At 42.3% G+C, this 22537-nt stretch overlaps 1 protein-coding gene across 1 annotated transcript in view; it reads left to right on the top strand.

Annotated features, from left to right (window-relative positions):
* The window catches only part of sh3pxd2aa (SH3 and PX domains 2Aa), a 507011-nt gene that overhangs the window by 95651 nt on the left and 388823 nt on the right, over positions 1-22537 (top strand). Inside the window, exon 3 of the mRNA XM_078564963.1 lies at positions 18244-18319. Coding sequence (XP_078421089.1) covers positions 18244-18319 — 76 coding nt within the window. The remainder of the gene's footprint in view (positions 1-18243; positions 18320-22537) is intronic.

Raw genomic sequence — 22537 nt, 5'->3', positions numbered from 1 at the left:
TGCAGACTGTATGCTTCTTCACCGGCAGCCTTCAAGGGACTGCCTGGGCTGCTTTTAAAACGACCTGGTGACTGACAGGCCCCTGCCCCCACCCGGCCCTTCCCAACCATTGGGAAGCCACGTTTCATGCTGGGCGGGCCTTAATTGGCCAGCCAGTGTGAAATCCCGGTTGTGGGCCGATTGTGGCTGGGGGCCTGTTTCCCGGCTGCTTCATGATCTGCCGATTTGTGCCTGCCCGCCGAGCTGAAAATTCAGGCCCTAGTCTTAGCCTCAAGCTTGACAGTGTTGAGAAAAAGTGACCTGTGATTTTTTTTTTTGCATAAACACTGATGCAGAGATTGTTTAGAATATCTGCTATTCCTTAGCCACTTGGAATCTTTTAAGAACTTTCTATACATTTCCTTGACCAGCTGCTTCATATGACTAGACTTAACTGGGGTTTTCCTACTTTGCTTTGTGTTAAAAGGGAACAGTAGTAGAGTTACTGAATTAGAAATTCAGAGGCCTGGTCTGGTGATCTAGAGTCATGGGTGGCGAGAACCTAGAACTAGGGGCGCAATTTCATAAAGGTTTTTCATTTAAGACTGAGATGAGGAATTTCTTCTGTCTGAGGCTCATTAGCCTTTGGAATTCTCTGCCCCAGAGAGCAGTGGAGGCTGGGTCATTGAATATATTCAAGGCTGAGTTAGACAGATTTTTGACCTACAAGGGAGTTGAGGGTTATGGGGTCTGGCAAGAAAATGGAGTTATAGCCACAATCAGATCAGGCATTATCTTATGGAATGGCGGAGCAGGCTCAAGGGGCCAACTGACTTATTTCCTGTTCTTATTTCTTATGTTCAAATCCGACCATGGCAATTAAGGAATTTAATTTCAGTTAATTGAATAAAAAGTTAGTTATGGTGATCATGTAATTATCAGATTGTCATTGAAAACTTATCTTGTTCTAATAGCTAATATCCTTTTAAGAGAGGAAGCTTGTCGTCCTTACCCAGTCCAGCCTGTGTGTGACTCCAGACCCACAGCAATATGGTTGACTCTCAACAGCCCTCTAAGAGCAGCTCGGGATAGGCAATAAATACTGGACTTGTCAGTGATGCACAGGTCCCATCAATTTTTAAAAAATCCCTGTACTTTCATTTTTGTTTTCTATTTAAGTTGATGTCTAAAGTTTCTCAACGGTTAGAACAATGGGATTGGAAACTAAACCAATCTCTGATCTGGTTGCACAGCTTAATAATGCAAGTAGTTTTAGACACCCATCTCTTGGGAAATAATGCAGGAGAGAGAAGCCTTTTCACTTTTATATAGAATGAATTCATGGCAAAACAGTTAATGGACTGCTCTGGTGCTCTATTAAACTAATCTCGATTGAAGTGTTTCTAGTTACATATAAATCGAGACTATATGATGTATAATGTGAGAACAGGTTGGAGAAGTTGTGCTGCAGGGATATAAAATCCAGGCAGTCGGAGCAAGTTAGAGGAGGAATGTAGCATGAGGAAGTTATGAGAGCTACACTTATTGAGTCTGAGAGCAGGAGGTCGGGAACTCGAAATCCCAACAGACCTCGGGTTTTCACACATGCACAGACCAGGAGTGGGCTGCATGTGTATAAATCTGCATTTTTATGTTCTTTGGGCCTAGCGCACTTGTGCATAGAGGAAATCAGTGAAAAAAACCCAAGCCATGTGACCGGGAGCGGATCACCATTGAAGAAAAGTGTCCCAGGCAAGGGACCGGGAGAGATCCCAAAAGAAGAGTCCCTGATGGGGACAGGAATAAGTGCCAGTTAAGTTTAAAAAGAGGGGAGTAGAGAAAGAGGCTCCAATCAGAGAAGGGCTGCAGCTGGCAGACTTTAAATAAAGAGGGCTCGGGGAGGAGCCCTGAAGATCCAAGAAGGTAGCAGAAGGTTGGTGATTCTATGCTGTGTGACACTGGGGCGAAGGCACCCCTTTTTGCAAAGTAGTGTTATGCTCGGCATGGCCTAGGAGTTGAAGTTATGCTTGTGAGTTGGTTCTTGAGTGCATACTAGGAAATCCAGGGGAACAGAATCTCAAGACAAGATTGAAACCCTGTTGAGTTAGCCATTGTTGAGGCTGCCTGAGTTGGAGTGGCTTTTGGAGAGAATTCCTAGGTTAGATCTTCAAAGGTGAAGACAGAAATCCCTCATGAGTGAGACAGTTTCAACAAGATGGGTTGACTTGGTGTTTACTGACACCTGGGTGTGGTGTTGAGAAATCCATGGACTCTGTCTTGGTTGCATTTGGCATTTATTGTGCAGTGTGGTGTGTTCGACCACAGTTTGCCTGTTAATTCACATGCACCCCATCTTAACCTTGAATGTTAGAGTATAAGCTAGATATTGTAAATTGCATTTTCTCCTGACCTTGTAGAGTAAAGTTTATTTTTGTTTGTTCAAAACTTGTGGAATCTTGTGTCTTGAATCCCGAACTTTGTCTATTTTAAACAAAACGCTATTGGTCCCTAACTGACTCTTACCAACCCTTGGGTTCTGGTCAATGATCATAATAACATGGATGGACATGGAAGTGCACCTCTAAATAAGGTGGTATTGTTAGTACCGTATATATGAGTCCACTCTAACGTCTAATACAAGCAGATATGACACTAAGGTTGAGAGAAAATGTGTGTGATGAGTGTGGCATAAGTTTCAGCAGAAAGAGTGAGACTATTAGGTGTGTCATATATATTTGTGTGTTGAGAAAGGTCAAAATGGTTTCAGTTTCATTTAGGTTTTGTTTATGAACCTTGGTGCCCGGGAGTCTGGAGAGACTTGTGACTAAAAGGTCAGGTCATTTGGGTTTGTTTGTATATATACTTTTTTAATGAGGTCCTGTAACCCTTGTAATTAGAGAGATGGGTTAAAAGGTGTTAAAAGTTGTGATTCTGAAAAAAACAAAGTAGAAAAAACTTGGCTGTTGCCTAGTGACAGTGACCCAGTGACACGGACACAGGGTAAAAAGACCAGAGTTGAGAGAGGGCCAGTGTGTGCTAGAGAGAGAAGACAGGGATTTTAAGCTCAGAAGAAAAACTACAAGGCTTTTGGGACAGTAGTTAATGATGAATCGATTATAAGATTCAGTAAAGTGATCAGTTTAAGAGATGTGCTACTAGAGTTTAGGGAACTCATTCTTTTGTTCTGCAGTTGAAGAAACAGTGAGTTTAGAGTGTGGTTTTTGGGTGCCTCAGGGAGAGGTGAGTAAGAAGCATCAAGTGAATGCTTAGGAATTCACCAGAAGGAAAAGGTTTGCAACTGTGCCAGTCCCAAGAGAAGAATCTTTCTGTTAAGCTAATTGTAACTCCTCACTGGTTTGTGAGCCTGTAAAGATATTACTGGGGTAAAGGAATAGTATGAATTTGAACTGTTGTCTTGTGTTTGTATTGAGATCTTTCCAACCTTTTTGACTAGTGTAATATAGTTCATTTTTCTTTTAATATTTTCTTCCTTTAATATCTTATTCTTTGTATTAAAGGTTCATCAGCAGACTCCTGTGAATTTGTTCAGTAACTTTCCTCCATGGTTTCTTAAAAAAAATGTTAGGATCTATCAAGCCAGGTTTCACTCTGGGATCTGACAAGTCCAGTATTAAGGTTAGCTGGGATCGTAACAGGTGGTACTGTTGGAGCAGTGAATAATAGCATTTTGTTAATATTCTAGGCATTGGAACAATTTTTGTTGCTACTGAATCTTTCTAGTTCAAGATGGGAGAGATGGTGGCGTAGTGGTAATGCCACTGGACTGGTAATCCAGAGGCCTAGGCTAATGCTCTGACAACACAGGTTGAAATCCCACCCTGGAATTTAAATTTGATCAATAAATTCAATTATTAATTAAATCTGGATTTGAAAGCTAGCCTCAGTAGTGAATTATGAAACCATCACCAATTGTCGTTTTTAAAAGGAACAATCTGGTTCATTAATGTTCTTTAGGGAAGGAAATCTGCCATCCTTACCTGGCCTGGCCTACATGTAACTCCAGACCCACAGCAATGTTGTTGACTCTTAACTGCCCTCTGAAATGGCCTAGCAAGCCATTGATTGCACTAAACCACGGTTCAAGAAGGTGGCCCACCACCACCTTCATCAGTGCAATTAGGGATGGGCAACCAATGCTGGCGTTGCCAGTGATGCACACAAAAAAAAATTCTCTTCATCTGTTGGTAAGTTTGAAATAAATATTAAGCAGCTGGTATGAAACTTTGTACATTCGGGCTCTATTACTTCTGGTCCCTATTCTGATACTGGGCTGTGGGAGTTGTTTTCTATTGAGCACCATTGGTTTTAATTTGGCTAAACTAGATACTGCTGTTTTGGGATTAACCACAGATCTGTAAGCTTTTCAGTGATCTAAAAGGAAAATGAATGAGACACAGCTGGCACCTGCTCTGCATTAAATAGACAATTTCCTGTTGTCTCGAAGGGCTGGGTAGGGCTTCAGCTATTCTCAACTTTGTGTAATACTGGATTTAGTAACATTTCCATAACCTACTTATAGTAATTATAAAATATTAGTGTCTGAATTACAGCAAGAATTGTGTTTTTAAGATGCTTTGGTTTTTAGAGGAAAGAATAGAATTGGTTTTTAAAAAAAATATGTATCATGAAAACCATAGTGTACATTGTCTTGAAATAGAAGCAAAGAATTTGCATTTAGAGTCCTAGCTTCACTGATATCAAACGTTCCCCAATCAACACATTTGTGTCACGAGTACCATATGAGGTTATGCATTGTTGTGTTAAATCAGCATTGTAAAGCATGCTTGCATTATTTGAGCAATAGAGCTGGATGACGGCAACTTTTAATCCATTTGATCTAATCTATCCAAAACACCCATTTTCCCATTACAACATTTGCCCTGGTTGTGACCAGCCTTCCTGGTGACCCATTTCAGCTGACAATCGCTTTTTCTTGCATACATCTATATGATCCCTTCAGGGATGAGGATATGAGGAAAGAGAATAGAGGATTATTGTGATAGATGTAGATGAGGAAAGATGGGAGAAGGCTTGAATGGAACTTAAATGCTGGCATGGACTGCGTGGGCCAAATAACCTGTTTCTGTGCTGTGTATCCTATGTAATGTCTGTTTCCATGGCTGAAGAGCCCTAGTTTATTCAGTTGTTACTCATATGTTACCAATCTAACACTGAAGATTGAAGTGAGGCAACCTGGTAAAAGAGGTTAGTATTGATGTCATACTGGGTTGCTTATCTCTGGAATGTTCTCCGAGAAGGTGTTGTGTATCTCAGTAGGATTGAGGAGTATGGGGGGTATAGATATACAGATCACTAAAAGTAACAATGCAGATTCTTAAGTCCATTAAAAAAACAAACACATCATTGGGGTTGATTTCTAGAGAGATAGAATTAAAAGGTAGAGAAGTTGTGTTAAACTTGTATAGAACCTTAAACAGATTTGGTCTTTATAATCTAGAAAGGATGTAGAGACACAGGATGAGGTGCAAGAGATTTACAATAGCCAAACTGAGAGGTTATGCTATTGGGGAAGATTGAATAGACTCTTTAGAAAAGAGGAGGCTGAGTAGGGAGACCAGATAAGAGGTTTTTAACATTATGAAAGAGTTTGATAGATATGATACAGAGGTCATGTTTCTACTTGTGGGTGAGACCAGAACGAGGGTCCGTATGTCTCACATAATTGCTAATAAATCCAGCAGGGAATGGTTAGAATGTGGAACTTGACCCCAGAATAGTTGAAACGAATAACATAAATGCATTTAAGAGGAAGCTAGATGGGCAAATTGGAGGAGACTGAAGTAAGAGACTACATTGATGGGGTTAGATGTAGAAGAGTCTGAGGAGACTCATGTGGAGCCTAAAGTTTGGCATGGAACCATTTTATCTGAATGCCTTGTTTCTGCGCTGTAAATGCTTTGTAATACAGGTACTTTGTAATTCCCCTAGATCAGTGGTGGGCAACCTGCGGCCTATGGGCCGCATGTTCCAAGTGCGGCCCACAAGACATTTTGTTGACTGTTGCCCATGCAGGGTTGCCAGATTCTGCTGGTTTCCGTCTGTAGTTTTTTTCCAAGCTGTAGTACTGAAGTGATACGCATGCAAAGCAAGGGTACGTGAAGTGAGGGACAACATTGACTGTGAGAGTCGCATGCTCCCTCTGCATCCAATCAGAGCACTGCCATGGTTCAATTGGCATGTCTTGCAAATTTTTATTCATGGGGTCATGGTTAGTGCACTTGCCTGATTTCAATCTTGCGGTCCACTGAGATAAGGAGGGCCACTCATGTGGCTCACTCACTAGTTTAGGTTGCCCATCACTGCCCTAGATCCTTTCGTGCCTCTAACCCATTTAGTCTTTTACCTAAGCAGTATGTGACTCCTTAATCGTCCTACCTAATTGAAACATTCCACACTTACTTATATTGAAATTGTTACAAGTATCTAGTTTATGGTTTGTATTAATATTTTAGAGGTAATTTTTAGATCTGGAGAAGTTAAAACTTTTAACTATAGAAAATGGGATAAAACAACTGAAGCAGCTTGGAGGCTGGGGCCATGTTGACTTAGGGGGGTAAGAGCCGTAACACAGCCAGTGGGCCTATTTAGCTGGAGAAATTGTAAAGGAGGGATAATTGGCTTGGAGGTCAGTTTGAGGATAGACCAAAGCAGGCCATGTTGTTATGGAGATGAGTGGAGATTAAGAAGATTGTCTGGTTTCAATTTATCCATGTGTTTGCTGGAAAAGGAGGAAGAGGGAGAATGAAGAACTACAGACCTGTTAGTCTGACGCCAGTAGTAGGGAAAATGTAAGAACCTATTATAAGGGATGTGATAACTGAATATTTAGAGAAGAATGGTAAAATTGGTCAGAGTCAACCTGGGTTTATGAAAAGGAAATCATGTTTGACAAACTTGTTGCAGTTTTTTTTTGATGATGTTGCTAGCAGAATAGATAAAAGGAGAACCTGTGGATATGGTGTATTTAGATTTTCAGGATGCTTTTGATAAGGTCCCAAACTGGAGGTTAGTAAATAAAATTAGGGTGCATGGGATTGGGGGAAATATCCTAGTGTAGATTGAGAATTGGTTAGCAGACAGGAAGCAGAGGGTAGGAATAAACAGATCATTCTCAGAAAGGCAGGCTGTTACTAGTGGGGTACCGCAAGGATCAGTGCTGGGGGCACAGCTGTTCACAATCTATATAAATGATTTTGATGTGGGGACCAATTGTAATATTTCCAAATTTGCTGTTGACACCAAACTGGGTGGGAATGAGAGTTGAGGAGGAGGAGGATGGAAGGAAGCTTCAAGAGGATTTGGACAGGCTAAATGAATGGGCTGGAACATGGAAGATGGAATATAATGTGAATAAGTTATTCACTTTGGTAGAAAAAACAGACAATATTTCTTAAATGGTGAGAGGTTGGGAAGTATAAAGGGACCTGGGTGTCCTTGTTTATGACTCACTAAAAGCTAGCATGCAGGTGCAGCAAGCAATTAGGAAGGCAAATGGTATGTTGGCCTTCATCACAAGGGGGTCTGAATACAGGAGTAAAGATGTTTTGCTGCAGTTATGTAGAGCCTTGGCGGGATCTCACCTGGAGTATTGTGCACAGTTTTGGTCTTTATCTAAGGAAGGATATATTTGCCGTAGAGGGAGTGCAACAGACGTTTACCAGATTAATCCATGGGATGGTGGGATTTTCAAATGGGAAGGGATTGAGGAGACTGGGTCTGCATTTCCTAGAGTTTTGAAGAATGAGGGGTGATCTAATTGAAACTTACAAAATTCTTACAGGGCATGAAGTGTGACAGGGTGGATGTAGATGAGGTGTTTCCCCCTGGCTGGTGAGTCTAAATAATCTCAGGATAAGGGATAGGCCATTTGATATTGAGATTAAGTGGAATTTCTTCACTCGGAGGGTGAATCTTTGGAATTCTCTACCTTAGAGGGCTGTGGGAGTTCAAATCATTGAGCATGTTCAAGACAGAAATAGATAGGTTTCTGGAGACTAATGGCATCAAGGGATATGAGGATAGTGCAAGAAAGCGGCATTGAGGTTGGTGATCATTGAATTGATTGAATGGCAGAGCAAGCTCAACAGGCCAAATGGCCGCCTCCTTTTCCTTTGTTCCTATGAGAGTGAATGTTCAGCATGGAAGAGGCTGGATGTCGATAAGGTGCAGCTGTTGGCAGGCAAGCCCTGGGAGCCATTCAGTGCAGCTGAGGATTGCTGTTTGGATCTTGCATGTTTTGCAACTCATGGAGAAACCCCTGGAGCTATTTTGTGCAGTTAGGGATCAGGAGAAGTTCTGAGGAGCTGAGAAGTTGGTGGAAAGTTGCTGGTTCCATGCTGGAGAGGGTTAGGGCTTAGAAGAAACCCTGGGAGCTCAGTGTAGCCAGGAAACTGGACTTTGGAGAAACCAAGGAGCAGTGCCAGCTTAGTGAAGCTAGTGATCTGTGAAAGAGTGGGAATTGTGCTTTTAATTAGAAGCTGGAGTGCCGCTTTGTGAATCCTGTGGAACACTGTCTCAGGAGGAGAGATTGAACCACTGGGCATTGAGCAGTTGTTGAGGGAGTCTGGCGTTTGAGGGAATTTGAAGGCTAGATCTTTGCAAATGAAGATTTGAAATCCCTCTTGAGGGATACTGAGTTTTAATGAGGTTTTGTGACTCAGTGGTCACTGACATCTGGAAGGGTTGCTGAGAAATCATGGGATTTGTTTGGCCGCATCTGCCATTTTAATGTGCAGTGAAGTGTGTTCGACCACAGTTTGCCAGTTAATTCATGTTTACCTTCGGTTTCCTGGAGAGTATAAGATAGATATTGTAAATTGTTTTACTTTTCTGACTTTGTATAGTAAAGTTTATTTTGTTTGTTTAAAACCGTGGAATCTTGCGGCTTTATTCTCCTGGTGGGTAACCGGGATTCCAAGCTTTCTACTTTAAACAAAAAGTTACTCGTCTCTAGCGGGTAGTAACAAAGCTCATTTTCCAAATAGATGCTCAGTCAAGGTCATTGGATAAGTTAAAATTCTTTATATCACAGTGATTGATATAAATATATAAAGCTGGAACTAGTGGGGTGCCACAGGTTTCGGTCCTTGGGCCCCAACTATTTACGATCTACATTAATGACTTGGATTCAGGGATAGAAGGTACTATAGCTAAATTTGCAGATGACACCAAAATAGGTGGGAAAGTAAGTTGCAAGGAAGAAATAAGAAATTTACAAATGGATATGGACAGGTTAGGTGAATGGGCCAAAATTTGGCAGACGGCGTTTAACGTGGATAAGTGTGAGGTTATCCATTTTGGTCGGAAGAATAAAAAGGCGACTTATTATTTAAATGGAGAGAAACTTCAGAATGCTTCAGTGCAGAGGGATCTGGGTGTCCTCGTGCATGAATCGCTGAAAGCTAGTATGCAAGTACAGCAGGTAATGAAGGCAAATGGAATTTTGGCATTTATTGCTAAAGGAACAGTATAAAAATAGGTAAGTGTTGTTGCAACTGAGACCTAACCTGGAGTATTATGCACAGTTTTGGTCCCCTTCCTTGAGGAAGGATGTAGTTGTATTGGAGGCGGTTCACTAGATTGATTCCAGAGATACGGGGCTTTCCCTATGAGGAGAGATTGAGCAATTTAGGCCTATACTCGCTAGAGTTTAGAAGGATGAAAGGAGATCTAATTGAGGTATATAAGATGCTAAAGGGGATAGATACAGTAGATGTGGAGCGGATGTTTCCCCTTCTGGGGCATTCTAGAACGAGAGGCCATAGTTTTAGACTAAGGGGTGGTAGATTTAAATCAGAGATGAGGAGGAATTACTTTTCTCAAAGGGCCGTGAATCTGTGGAATTCACCACCTCAGAGTGCAGTGGATGCCGGGATTCTGAATAAATTTAAGGGGGAGATAGACAGATTTTTAATTAGTAAGGGGTTGAAAGGTTGTGGGGAGAGGGCAGGAAATTGGAGTTGAGGCCGAAATGAGATCAGCCATGATTGTGTTGAATGGTGGGGCAGGCTCGGGAGCTGAATTGCCTACTTCTCCTAGTTCTTATGGTTCTTATGATTGAATCATGTTCTGTGATTTTGGTTTGTTTCTCTGTAAAGAGTGAAATCAAATGACCTCATGTATAATATACAAAAAGAAGCATTTCATTGTAACTCAGCACATATCGTTGCCAAGTTTGACTAATGGACTCTGTGACAAAGGAGTTAATTTATAGGGGAGTAGACAGTTTGACTAAAAACTGAGACTGAAGCTGGACAGAGAGAAGATGACAGAAGAAGACACAGTCCAAAACATAATCTTAAACCTGATAATTGTCACAATGTAATATAAAATAGTTTTGACGTTTTTAAACATTTTGAGTTAAGCTTCCAGAACCCAGGTGTTCAGCTGTGGAGAGTTGAAGAAATAGAAACGTAGGAAATGGGAGCAGGAGTAGGTTACTTGGCCTTTCAAGCCTGCTCCACCATTCAATATGATCATGGCTGATCCTCTATCTCAACGCCGTACTCCTACGCTCCCCCCAAACCCCTTGACGCCTTTCGAGACCAGAAATCTTTCCTCCTTGAATATATTCAGTGACTTCGCCTCCACAGCCTTCTGTGGTAGAGAATTCCACAGGTTCACCACCCTCTGAGTAAAGACGTTTCTCCTCATCTCAGTTGTAAATGGTCTACCCTGTATCCTGAGACTCTGAGTCCTTGATCTAGACCCCCCAGACAGAGGAAATATCATCCCTGCATCCAGTCTGTCCATCCAAGAGATCTCTTCTCATTCTCCAAAACACCACCGAATACAGGCCTAATCGGTTTCTCGTATGACAATCCTGCCATCCCAGGTATCAGTCTGGTGAACCTTCACTGCACTCCCTCTTTGGAAAGTATATCCTTTTTTAGGCAAGGAGACCAAAACTGCACACAATACTCCAGTTGTGGTCTCACCAAGGCCCTGTACAGCAGTAAGACATCCTTGCTCCTGTACTCAAGTCCTCGCAATGAAGGCCAACGTACCATTTGCCTTCTTAACTGCTTGCTGCACCTGCATGCTTGCTTTCAGTGATTGGTGTACAAGGACACCCAAGTCCCTTTGTACATCAACATTTCCCAACCTATCACCATTTAAGTAATACTCTGCCATTATGTTTTTCCTATTGAAGTGGATAACTTCACACTTATCTACTTTATACTGCTCTTGCCATGTATTTGCCCACTCACTCAGTCTAAATCGCCTTGAAGCCTCTTAACACCTTCCTCATCGCTCACATTCCTACCAAGTTTTGTGTCGTCAGCAAACTTGGAAATATTACATTTTGTTCCCTCCTCCAAATCATTGATATATATTGTGAATAGCTGGGGCCCAAGCACTGATCCCTGCAGTAACCCACTAGTTACCGCCTGCCACTCTGAGACTCCCATTTATTCCTACTCTGTTTCCTATCTGCTAACCAATTCTCAATTCATGTCAATATATTACCCCCAATCCCATGTGCTTTAATTTTACACACTAACCTCTTCACGGAATCACAGAACTTTAACAACACAGAAGAAGGCCATTCGGCCCATCGTGTCTGCGCTGGCTCGCTAAATGAGCCATTGCCCTGCCTTTTCACTGTACCCCTGCACATTATTTCTATTCAAATAATCATCTAATGCCCTCTTGAATGCCTCGATTGAACCTGCGCCCCCCCCACACTTCCAGCAGTGCATTCCAGACCCTAACTACTCGTTGTGTGAAAGTTTTTTTCTCACATCACATTTGCTTCATTTGCAAATCACTTTAAATCTGTGCCCCCTCTTTCTTGATCCTTTTACGAGCGGGAACAGCTTCTCTCTTACCTACTCAATCCAGCCTCTTCATGATTTTAAACATCTCTATCAAATCTCCTCTTAGCCGCCTCCTCTCCAAGGAAAATCGTAACTGAAGTTCCTCACTCCTGGAACCATTCTTGTAAACCTCTTCTGCACTTTGTCCAATGTGTTCACATCCTTCCTGTAACGTGGTGCCCAGAACTCTCTGCGCTACTCCAGCTAAGGTGTAACGAGTGTCTCATATAAATCCAGCATAACCTCCTTGCTCTTGTACTCTATGCCCCGATTAATAAAGCCCAGGATACTATCAGTGGTGCTCGTTAGCACCACTACTGTTGGAGCTGGCTGAGTCCTAAATGACATAGCTGCTAGACTGGGTCTGCGGCAGGTGGTGAGGGAACCAACAAGAGAGAAAAACATACTTGACCTCATCCTCACCAACCTGCCTGCTACAGATGCATCTGTCCATGACAGCATCAGTAGGAGTGACCACCACAGTCATTGTGGAGATGAAGTCCCGCCTTCAAAATGAGGATACCCTCCATTGTGTTGGCACTACCACTGTGCTAAGTGGGATAGATTTCGAACAGATCTGGCAGTTCAAGACTGGGCATCCATGAGGCGCTGTGGGCCATCAGCAGCAGAAGAATTGTACTCGAACACAATCTGTAACCTCATGGCCTGGCATATCCCCCACTCTACCATTACCATCAAGCCAAGGGATTAACCCTGGTTCAATGAAGAGTGTTGGAGGGCATGCCCGGAGCTGCAACAGGCATACCTAAAAATGAGGTGTCAACCCGGTGAAGCTATAGCACAGGACTACTTGCGTGCCAAACAGCATAAGCAGCAAGTGATAGACAAAGCTAAGTGATCCCACAACCAACAGATCAAATCTAAGCTCTGCAGTCCTGCCACATCCAGTCATGAATGGTGGTGGACAATTAACCAACTTACTGGAGGAGGAGGCTCCACGAATATCCCCATCCTCAATGATGGAGGAGTCCAGCACAGCAATGCAAAAGATAAGAATGAAGCATTTGCAACAATCTTCAGTCAGAAGTGCCGAGTGGATGATCCATCCAGCGTCACAGATGCCAGTCTTCAGCCAACTTGATTCACTCCACGTGACATCAAGAAACAGCTGAAGGCACTAGATACTGCAAAGGCTATGGGCCCTGACAACGTTCTGGCAATAGTACTGAAGATTTGTGCTCCAGAGCTTGCCGCGCCCCTAGCCAAGCTGTTCCAGTACAGTGGCATCTACCCGGCTATGTGGAAAATTGACCAAGTATGTCCTGTACGCAAAAAGCAGGACAAATCCAACCCAGCCAATTACTGCCCCGTCAGTCTACTCTCCGTCAGTAAAGTAATGGAAGGGGTCATCAACAGTGCTATCAAGCGGCACTTGCTTAGCAATAACCTGCTCACTGACGCCCAGTTTGGGTTCCCCCAGGGCCATTCAGCTCCAGATCTCATTACAGCCTTGCTCCAAACATGGACAAAAGAGCTGAACTCCCAATGTGAGGTGAGAGTGACTGCCCTTAACATCAAGGCAGCATTTGACCGAGTGTGGCATCAAGGAGCCCTAGCAAAACTAAAGTCAATGGGAATCGAGGGAGAAAACTCTGCTGAGTCACACCCAGCACAAAGGAAGATGGTTGTGGTTGTTTGAGGTCAGTCATCTCAGCTGCATGACATCACTGCAGGAGTTCCTCAGGGTAGTGTCCTAGGCTCAGCCATCTTCAGCTGCTTCATCAATGACCTTCCTTCCATCATAAGGTCAGAAGTGGGGATGTTTACTGATGATTGCATAATGTTCAGTACCATTTGCGACTCCTCTGATACTGAAGCAGTCCATGTCCAAATGCAGCAAGACCTGGACAATATCCAGGCTTGGGCTGACAAGCGGAAAGTAACATTTGCGCCACACTAGTTTCATGCAATGACCATCTCCAACAAGAGAGAATCCAACTATCGCCCCTTGATGGTCAAAGGCATTACCATCACTGAATCCCCCACTATCAACATCCTGGAGGTTACCATTGACCAGAAACTGAACTAGACTAGCCATATAAATACTGTGGCTACAAGAGCAGGTCAGAGGCTAGGAATGATGTGACGAGTAACTCGCCTCCTAACTCCTCAAAGCCTGTTCACCATCTACAATGCACAAATCAGGAGTGTGATTGAATACTCCCCACTTGCTTGGGTGAGTGCAGCTCCTACAATATTGAAGAATACTGCCCTCTCCACCTGTCCTGCCATCTTCAATGATCTATGTACAGGTCTTACTGTTCCTGCACCCCCTTCAAAATTTCACCCCTTATTTTATGTTGTCTGCCCATGTTCTTTCTCTCAAAAGGCATCACCTTACACTTCTCCACATTGAACTTCATCTGCCACCTATCTGCTCACTCCACCAACTTGTCTATTTCCTTTTGAAGTTCTATACTCCTCTTCGCAGTTTACAGCTCTCAAGCTTTGTATCATCCTCCTATGTGGAACTTTATCAAAAGCTTTCTGAAAATCAAAATACACCACATCTACTGGTTCTCTTATCTATCCTGCTAGTTGTGTCCTCAAAAAAGTCCAGTCGGTTTGTCAGGCGTGATTTCCCTCTCAAATCCATGTTGACTTTGCCTACATCCCATTGATATTTTCTAAGTGTCCTGTTATCACATCCTTAATAATAGACTCTAGCATTTTCCCTACTACTGACGTTGGGCTAACCAGTCTGTAATTCACTGTTTTCTCCCTCCATCCTTTTTTAAATAGTGGGGTTACATTTGCCACCCTCCAATCTGCCAGGACTGTTTGAGAATCTGAAAGATGATAAACAACGCATCCGCTATTTCTATAGCCACCTCCTTTTGTGCCCTGGGATGTAGATTATCGGGCCCTGGGGATTTATTGGCTTTCAGTCCCATTAATTTCTCCAGCACTATTGTTTCAGTAACACTAATTTCCTTCAGCTCCTCCTCCTTACTAGACCCATGGCTCCCTGTTATTTCTGGGAAGTGTTTTGTGTCTTCCTCTGTGAAGACAGAACTAATGTAGTTGTTTAATTGCTCTGCTATATCCTTGTTCTCTATAATAAATTCTCCTGTTTTGGACTGTAAGGGACCTACATTTGTCTTCACCAATCTTTTTCTTTTTACATACTTACAGAAGCTTTTACAATCTGCTTTTATGGTCTAATCTGTCCAACCTTTCCTCATAAGTCAACCTATCAACTTCTGATATTAGCCTAATAAACCTCTCTGAACTGCTTCTAACACATTTGCATCTTTCCTTAAATAAGGGGACCAGTACTGTACACAGTACACCTGATGTGATCTCACTAGTGCCCTGTACAACTGAAGAATAACCTCCCTGCTTTTGTATTCAATTCCCCTTGCAATAAATTGTATTAGCTTTCCTGAATTACTTGTTGTACCTGCATACTAGCCTTTTGTGACTCATGCTGTAAGACACCTAGATCCCTCTGAATCACAGAGCTCTGCAATCTCTCACCATTTAGATAATATGCTTCCTTTTTATGTTATGATCCCAGCTGTTGTCACCACTGGACAAGTCAGATCCCAGGGTGGAACCCCACTTCATAGATAACTTTTATTCTATTTAGTTTAGAAATGTGGAGGGCGGCTATTGAACAGAGTCACAGGAGTCAGCTGACAAACGTGTAACAAAAGTATAAAACATTTATTATACAAGAAAAGATTAACTATATTAATGTACTCCTTCACCCACTACTATACCTTTTTATTTATTTGTTCATGGGATGTGGGTGTCGCTGGCTAGGTCAACATTTATTATCCATCCCTAATTATCCTTGTTCAGAGGGCATTTAAGAGTCAACTACATTGCTGTGGGTCTGGAGTCACATATAGGTCAGACCAGGTAAGGGCAGCAGATTTTCTTCCCTAAAGGACATTAGTGAACCAGATGGTTTTTATGACCAAACACAGACAGGGTGACCGCTTTGTGGAACACCTTCGGTCTGTCTGTAAGCATGACCCAGACCTTCAACACACCACCCTGCTGTCATGCCCACATGTCCATCTTTGGCTTGCTGCAAGGTTCTAGTGAAGCTCAACGCAAACTGGAGGAACAGCACCTCATCTTCCGATTAGGCACTTTACAGCCTTCCAGACTTAACATTGAATTCAACAACTTCAGACCATGAACTGTCTTCTCCATCCCCACCCCTTTCTGATTCCCCCCCTCCCCCCCAACCCCAACCTTCTTATTCATTTTTATTTTTAAATTTTACTTATTTATTTATTTTATTTCTTGTATTTTTTCCCACATTTTCATTATTATTTTAAAAATTTATTTCTGTTTTATTCTTTGTTTTATCCCCAGCTTTTAGCCTTTTCAATCTTTTTTCCCACCACCGTCCCCTCACCCCCCACCCCACCCCCACTAGGGCCATCTGTCACTTTCCAGAGCGCTTACCCTGGTCCAGCCATGATCACATTCTGCTTTTCACTCTTAATGTCACCATTAGCACTTCTTTCAGCCAGAACCACCACTATTAACAATGCTTTGGCCTTTTGTTTATGACATCTTTCACAATCTCTCCTTTGCTTCCACCAATCTTTGACCTTCTACCCAGCTTCACCTGTTCTGCCCCCCTTAAGCAGTATATATTTCACCACATTTCTACTTCCTTTCAGCTCTGAAGAAGATTCATATGGACTTGAAACGTTAACTCTGTCTTTCTCTCCACAGATGCTGTCAGACCTCCTGAGTTTTTCCAGCATTTCTTGCTTTTGTTTCAGATTTCCAGCATCCGCAGTATTTTGCTTTGAATTAAGAAGGCGAATAGAATGCTATCATTTATTACGAGACGGATTGAACATAAAAGTAAGGGTGTTATGCTTCAGTTATACAGGGTACTGGTGAGACCACACCTCGAATACTGTGTGCAGTTTTGGTCTCCTTATTTAAGGAAGGATGCAAATGCATTGGAGGTGGTTCAGAGGGGGTTTACTAGATTGATACCTGGAATGAGCGGGTTGTCTTATGAGGAAGGGTTGGACAGACTGGGCTTGTTTCCATTGGAGCTAAGAAGAGCGAAGTGGTGATTTGATTGAAGAATACAAGGCCCTGAATGGCCTTGACGTGGTAGATGTCGAAAGGATGTTTCCTCTTGTGGGTGAGTCCAGAAAAAGGGAGCACTGTTTTAAAATTAGGGGGCGCCCTTTTAGGACAGAGATGAGGAGAATTTTTTTCTGAGGGTTGTGCGACTTTGGAATTCTCTGCCTCAGAAGGTGGTGGAGGCAGCGTCATTGAATATTTTTAAGGCAGAGGTAGATAGATTCTTGGTCGGCAAGGGAATCAACAGTTATCAGGGTTAGATGGGAATGTGGAAATCGAAACACAAGAAGGTCAGCCATGATCTTATTGAATGGTGAAGCAGGCTCAAGGGGCCGAATGGTCTACTCCTGTTCCTATTTTTTATGTTCTTATGTTCCTTCCACTGGGTATTGTCAGTGCCTTCCCATTCTGAACAGAAAGTTTATGTATAGAATGACTAGCTTACATTTATGTAATGTTTGAACAGAAAAAGCCCTGTACACAGTAAGGAGAAATGGATACTGAGCTATAATGGGAGAATTAGAAAAATTACTTGAAGCTTGATCGAAATAGAGTATTTTGAAAAAAAAATTGCATCCTTAGGAAAGAGGCGTAGAGTTGAGTGCCAGGGAGTAGGCCAAGACCACTGAAGTTCTGCTATCAATAATGGGGCAAAGTGAAGATGAGATGTGGAAGACTGAAAGTGCAGTCGGGATACTAAGTTGGAAGATGTTCCAGAATTAGGTTGAGCTGAAGACAATAAAGGGAATTTGAAGATTAAGACAAGGATTTTAAATTCAGTTATGTTGGGCACCCAAGACAAATGTAACAGAACAAGGATGGAGACTTTGGGACAGGGCCTGAAGAGCTGAATTTTGGCTAAGCTGGAATTTATGGAGGATGGGAGGCCAGAAGGAGGGCACAAGGGAAATCTAAGCTAGAGATGACATGAGCTTCAGAATTTTGGTGATGGAGGCCTGAGATAGGAGCATGATCCATTTGGAAACCTCAGGGCTTTTCCACTGAATAGTTGAGGCAGATTTTGTTGTTTCTTTTTAAGGAAAATTGGATAAATATTTGTAGCAGGAGAAAGTGCACGGCTGTGGAGAAAGAGAGATTAGTTTTAGATTGTACCTGTGCAGGCTCTTTGGAGCAATCCGCTGAGTGATCTGTGTTGTAGATTTCTGATTCAGTTGCTCAATAAATTGCTCTCCAGGAATAATTCTGATGTTGTTATGTTGAATGTATTGCAACACTATACTAAGTGTGGGTTTTAATAGTGCTGTATTTATCGAGGTGTAACAAACATTCTGTGTTCTTACCTGTTTTCCAGATGCAGCTCCTGGACAAGTTTCCTGTTGAAGGAGGGCAGAAGGATCCTAAATTGCGCTGCATCCCTTTCTTGCCTGGTGAGGAGCAGCTTAATAATCCATTTATTGTTCTCTGCGACTTTAAATCTTAGTGCTGTTTGGAGATCTGTTCAGTGCTCAGTGCAGCCTGTGGCATAACTGGCCCAGTGCTGTCTGCAGCTAAATTACATAGAATTACGAAGAATGTACAGCATAGAAGTAGGCCATTTGGCCAAACTGGTTCATGCTGGTGTTTACGCTTTTGTAACATGCTTATGCCCCCGGTCTTACTCAGCCAACCTATAGAACTCAAATAGCCTATTCACTTGCAATGAGTCTAATCCTTTCATTATTTTAAGGACATACGAACTAGTAATAGGCCACTTGGCCCTTCAAGCCTGCTCTGCCATTCAGTGAGATCATGGCTGATCTGATTGTAACCTCCCGCCTACCCCCAATAACCTTTCATCCCTTTGTTAATCAAGAATCTATCTAGCTCTGCCTTAAAAATATTCGAAGTCTCTGCTTCCATTGCCTTTTCAGGAAGAGGGTTCCAAAGACTCACGACCCTCTGAGAAAAAAATTCACCTCATCTCTGTCTTAAGCAATGCCTTATTTTTAAAAAGTGACCCCTAGTTCTAGATATCCCCACAAAAGGGAAGATCCTCTTCACATCCACCCTGTCAAGACTCCTCAGGATCTTAACGGTTTCAATCAAGTCACCTCTTATTCTTCTGAACTCCTGTGGAAATCAGCCTAACCTGTCCAACCTTTCCTCATTGGACAATCCACCCATTCCTGATATTAGTCTAGTAAACCTTCTAACACGTTTGCATTCTTCCTTAAATAAGGAGACCAATACTGTACACAGTACTCCAGATGTGGTCTCACCAGTGCCCTGTACAACTGAAGCATAATCTACCTATTTTTGTATTCAATTCCCTTTGTAATAAACAATAACATTCTATTAGCTTTCCTAATTACTTGCTGTACCTGCATACTAGCCTTTTGTGATTCATGCACTAGGACACCCAGATCCCCCTAAACCTCAACTAGGTAACCTCACGCCATTTAGATGCTGTGCTTTTTTATTCTTCCTGCCAAAATGGACAATTTCACATTTGTCTACATTTATACTCCATTTGCCAGGACTTTGGCCACTCACGTAACCTATCTATGTCACTTTGTAGCCTCCTTACTTGCTCCTCACAATTTACTTTCCTACCTATCTTCCTGTCGTCAGCAAATTTAGCAACATACCATCTGTCTGTCCCTTCATCCAAGTCATCTATATAAATTGTAAAAAGTTGAGGCCCCAGCACTGATCCCTGTGACACACCACTCGTTACATCCCGCCAACCAGAAAAAGACCCATTTATGGCTACCCTCTTTCCTGTTAGCTAGCCATCTTCTATCCATGCCAATATATTACCCCCTACACCATAAGGTTTTCTTTTCTGCAACAACCTTTGGTGTGGCACCTTATCAAAAGGCTTCTGGAAATCTAAGTTCAGTACATCCACTGGTCCCCCTTTATCCACAGCACATGTAACTCCAATAAATTGGTTAAACATCAATCATGTCTCCTTGAATGGTGGAGATGGATATTGTCAGTGTACATGTGAGAAAGCTGAACCCATGTCTGTGGATCTTATTGCCAAGGGGAAGCATGCAGAGGAAGGGGCCAATGATTGGACTTTGTGGAACTCTAGAAGTCATGGTGTAGGGGTAAGAAGAAAAGCCATTGCTGAAAATTCTCTGGCTACAATTGGAAAAATAAGAGTGAAACTAAGTGAGGGTGATCTTGTCGAGTTGGACAATGGAAGAGCAACATTGGGAGAGGCTGTTTAGTTGACTGTGTTAAAGGCTGCAGGGAGGATGATGAATGATCTTACTCCACAGTAGTAAAGAATGTCAGTTGTGACCTTGGTGTTGTGGCAAGGAATGAAACCTTATTAGGGAATTTCAACATGCAGTTGTAGGAAAGATGGGCACAGATTTGAGTGGGGACAAGAAGTTCAAGACCTTTGGAGAGAAAAAGGGAAGTTGTAGGTGGGGCAGTGAAGGGTAGATTTTTTTTGAATGTTTTTTGAACTTTTTGAAAGCGACATGAGGGACCCATTGACGATGTCAACTAGAATGGGGGCCAGGAGAGCGTGGTCAGCAGTTCAGCAGGACTGGGATTAAGGGAGCAGGAAATGGGCCTCCTGAATTAGATGAGTTCAGAGTGGTTATGAGGGAAGCTGGGAAAGAAATTTGAGAAAGATCTGTGTTCAAGGCTTGGAAACAGAGGGCTGGATGGTGGGAAGGGGAAAGCATGGAAACAAATGGGGCAACTGTAGGGTAGTTTCAGAAGTTCATGTGCTACAGTCAAGGGTTATTGGAGGTATGGTTGGAGATGGCAAGGGAGGGAGATTTAAGGAGACAGTTGATGGGGAAGAAAGTAAGTTGGGGGTTATCTTTGCTTTCTAGGGTGATGCTGGAGTGCTGATAAACCTGATTTTTGAATGTGACGTGTGTGTTTGTGTGGTATCTGGTAAAAAAAACATAAGTTGTTATTGTGAAACTGTTGAGTGTGTAAGTGTGAATTGTGTGACTGACTGAAACCAGTAATAAATGACTGTATAAAGGAACAGTTAATTACAATACTTATAAGCTCTTCCCTCATGTAGTGTCGTATTTATTTTTATGTAACCACAGTGCAGGAATTCCGACAACCACTATAGTCTGCGGACTCCACCTTTCTTTAATTAAGGGTTGTCACAAATGCTAAATGGCATGGTAATTGTGGTGGTTTCTGTTCCATCATTCAGGTCCACTTGTCAAGTTTAGATTGTTCACCCTTCTTTTCCTCTTCTACTCCCACTCCTTCACTAATTTATAAGATTATTTCTGAAAAAAGAGAGATGCTGTTGAAGTTTTTTTGTTTTGTACTCATCAGGACAAACTCAAAAATGCTAAATTTCAAAGGGAGCAACAATTTGTACTGCACTGTGGTTGGCAAGTCGACTTTGGTTGAGCTGTTGAAATAGATAATGCACCAAGGATCTATTGTCCCACAAGCTTTTGTTTAATTCAAAAAAAGAACAAAGCCTGGATGTATTTCTGTTGCCTACAGACAATAGGTTCCTGTGTATGAATATGTATAGCTTCTAGCAAGTGTAAGCCATTCTGTGAGCCAAACTGAATATTAAATTGGTTGTTAACGTAATATTTAGCACATTCAGGATTGTTCATCAAGTGTTGTCTAATTGTGGAATCAGACTGAGTGTGAGACATTATGTTCTGAGCTTTTCAAGCACAGGTTGGTCGAGTATGTTGAATACTCTACCTATTGTGAACAGCTGAAAAGGCATGCTGTTTGATACGATCTGCCAGTCATTGGAATGTACAGCCTTTGTACCTGGCATTGCACAGATACTGAAATAGAACACATCGGATCTATCCTGCGGGATAATGGCTACTCTGATGGATCATTGCTCGCTGTGTATTGCTCATACTCACGAATGGGCCTAAGGCCATCACTTTTGGACCTGAAAAGTGCCCAGTCTACCTCAAATTACCCTAGAAGGATAAGGTATCTCAAAAATTTGAGCGACAGGGGAAGCTAGCCATTTCAAGTGTTGCTATGCAATAGCAGCACAAGTGGCATTTTCCACTAACAGGATGCTGCAAGCCAAAAAGATCTTCTGCCTACCACTCAAATGAGTAATGTGGTATATGAATTTCAGTGCCAGAGCAATATCAGCTACATAGCTCCCAACAACAGGTATATCATATCAAACAGAACACCCCTTCGGGTGTTCGCAATAGGTAGAACACTGACTGTACTCAACCAGTCCATGCTTGCAAAGCTCAAAACATAATGTCTAACATTAGATATGATTCTGCAATTGGACAGTGCTTGCTGAGCACTCCTGAGTCTTAAGAATTCCACTAATAACCAATTTATCAATCAAGTTTGCAATGTGGCTCACTTAATGCTTGCTAGAAGCTACATTTATTCATACGCAGGGATTTGTTCTGGCATTGCTCTTTTTTTGAATTAAACAAAAATGAGAGGGGCAATAGCTCCCTGGTGCATTCTCCATGGTAATCCCCTGACCAATCAGAGTTGAATTGCTAACCAATTAGCATTCTTTTCTCATGCAGTATAAATTGTTGTTTCCTTTGAAATTTGACATTCTTGCATCTACTCTGTTGAGTGCACGATAAAAAGTTTTGACAGCATGTATCTTTTTTCAGCAATACTCAAGTTCTGCAGTACTAAACCACTAT

Source organism: Cetorhinus maximus, chromosome 20 (genome assembly GCF_964194155.1).
Source record: "Cetorhinus maximus chromosome 20, sCetMax3.hap1.1, whole genome shotgun sequence".
Lineage (NCBI taxonomy): Eukaryota > Metazoa > Chordata > Chondrichthyes > Lamniformes > Cetorhinidae > Cetorhinus > Cetorhinus maximus.
The sequence above is the reverse complement of the archived record's forward strand: the minus strand, read 5'-3'. Positions and strand labels throughout refer to the sequence as shown.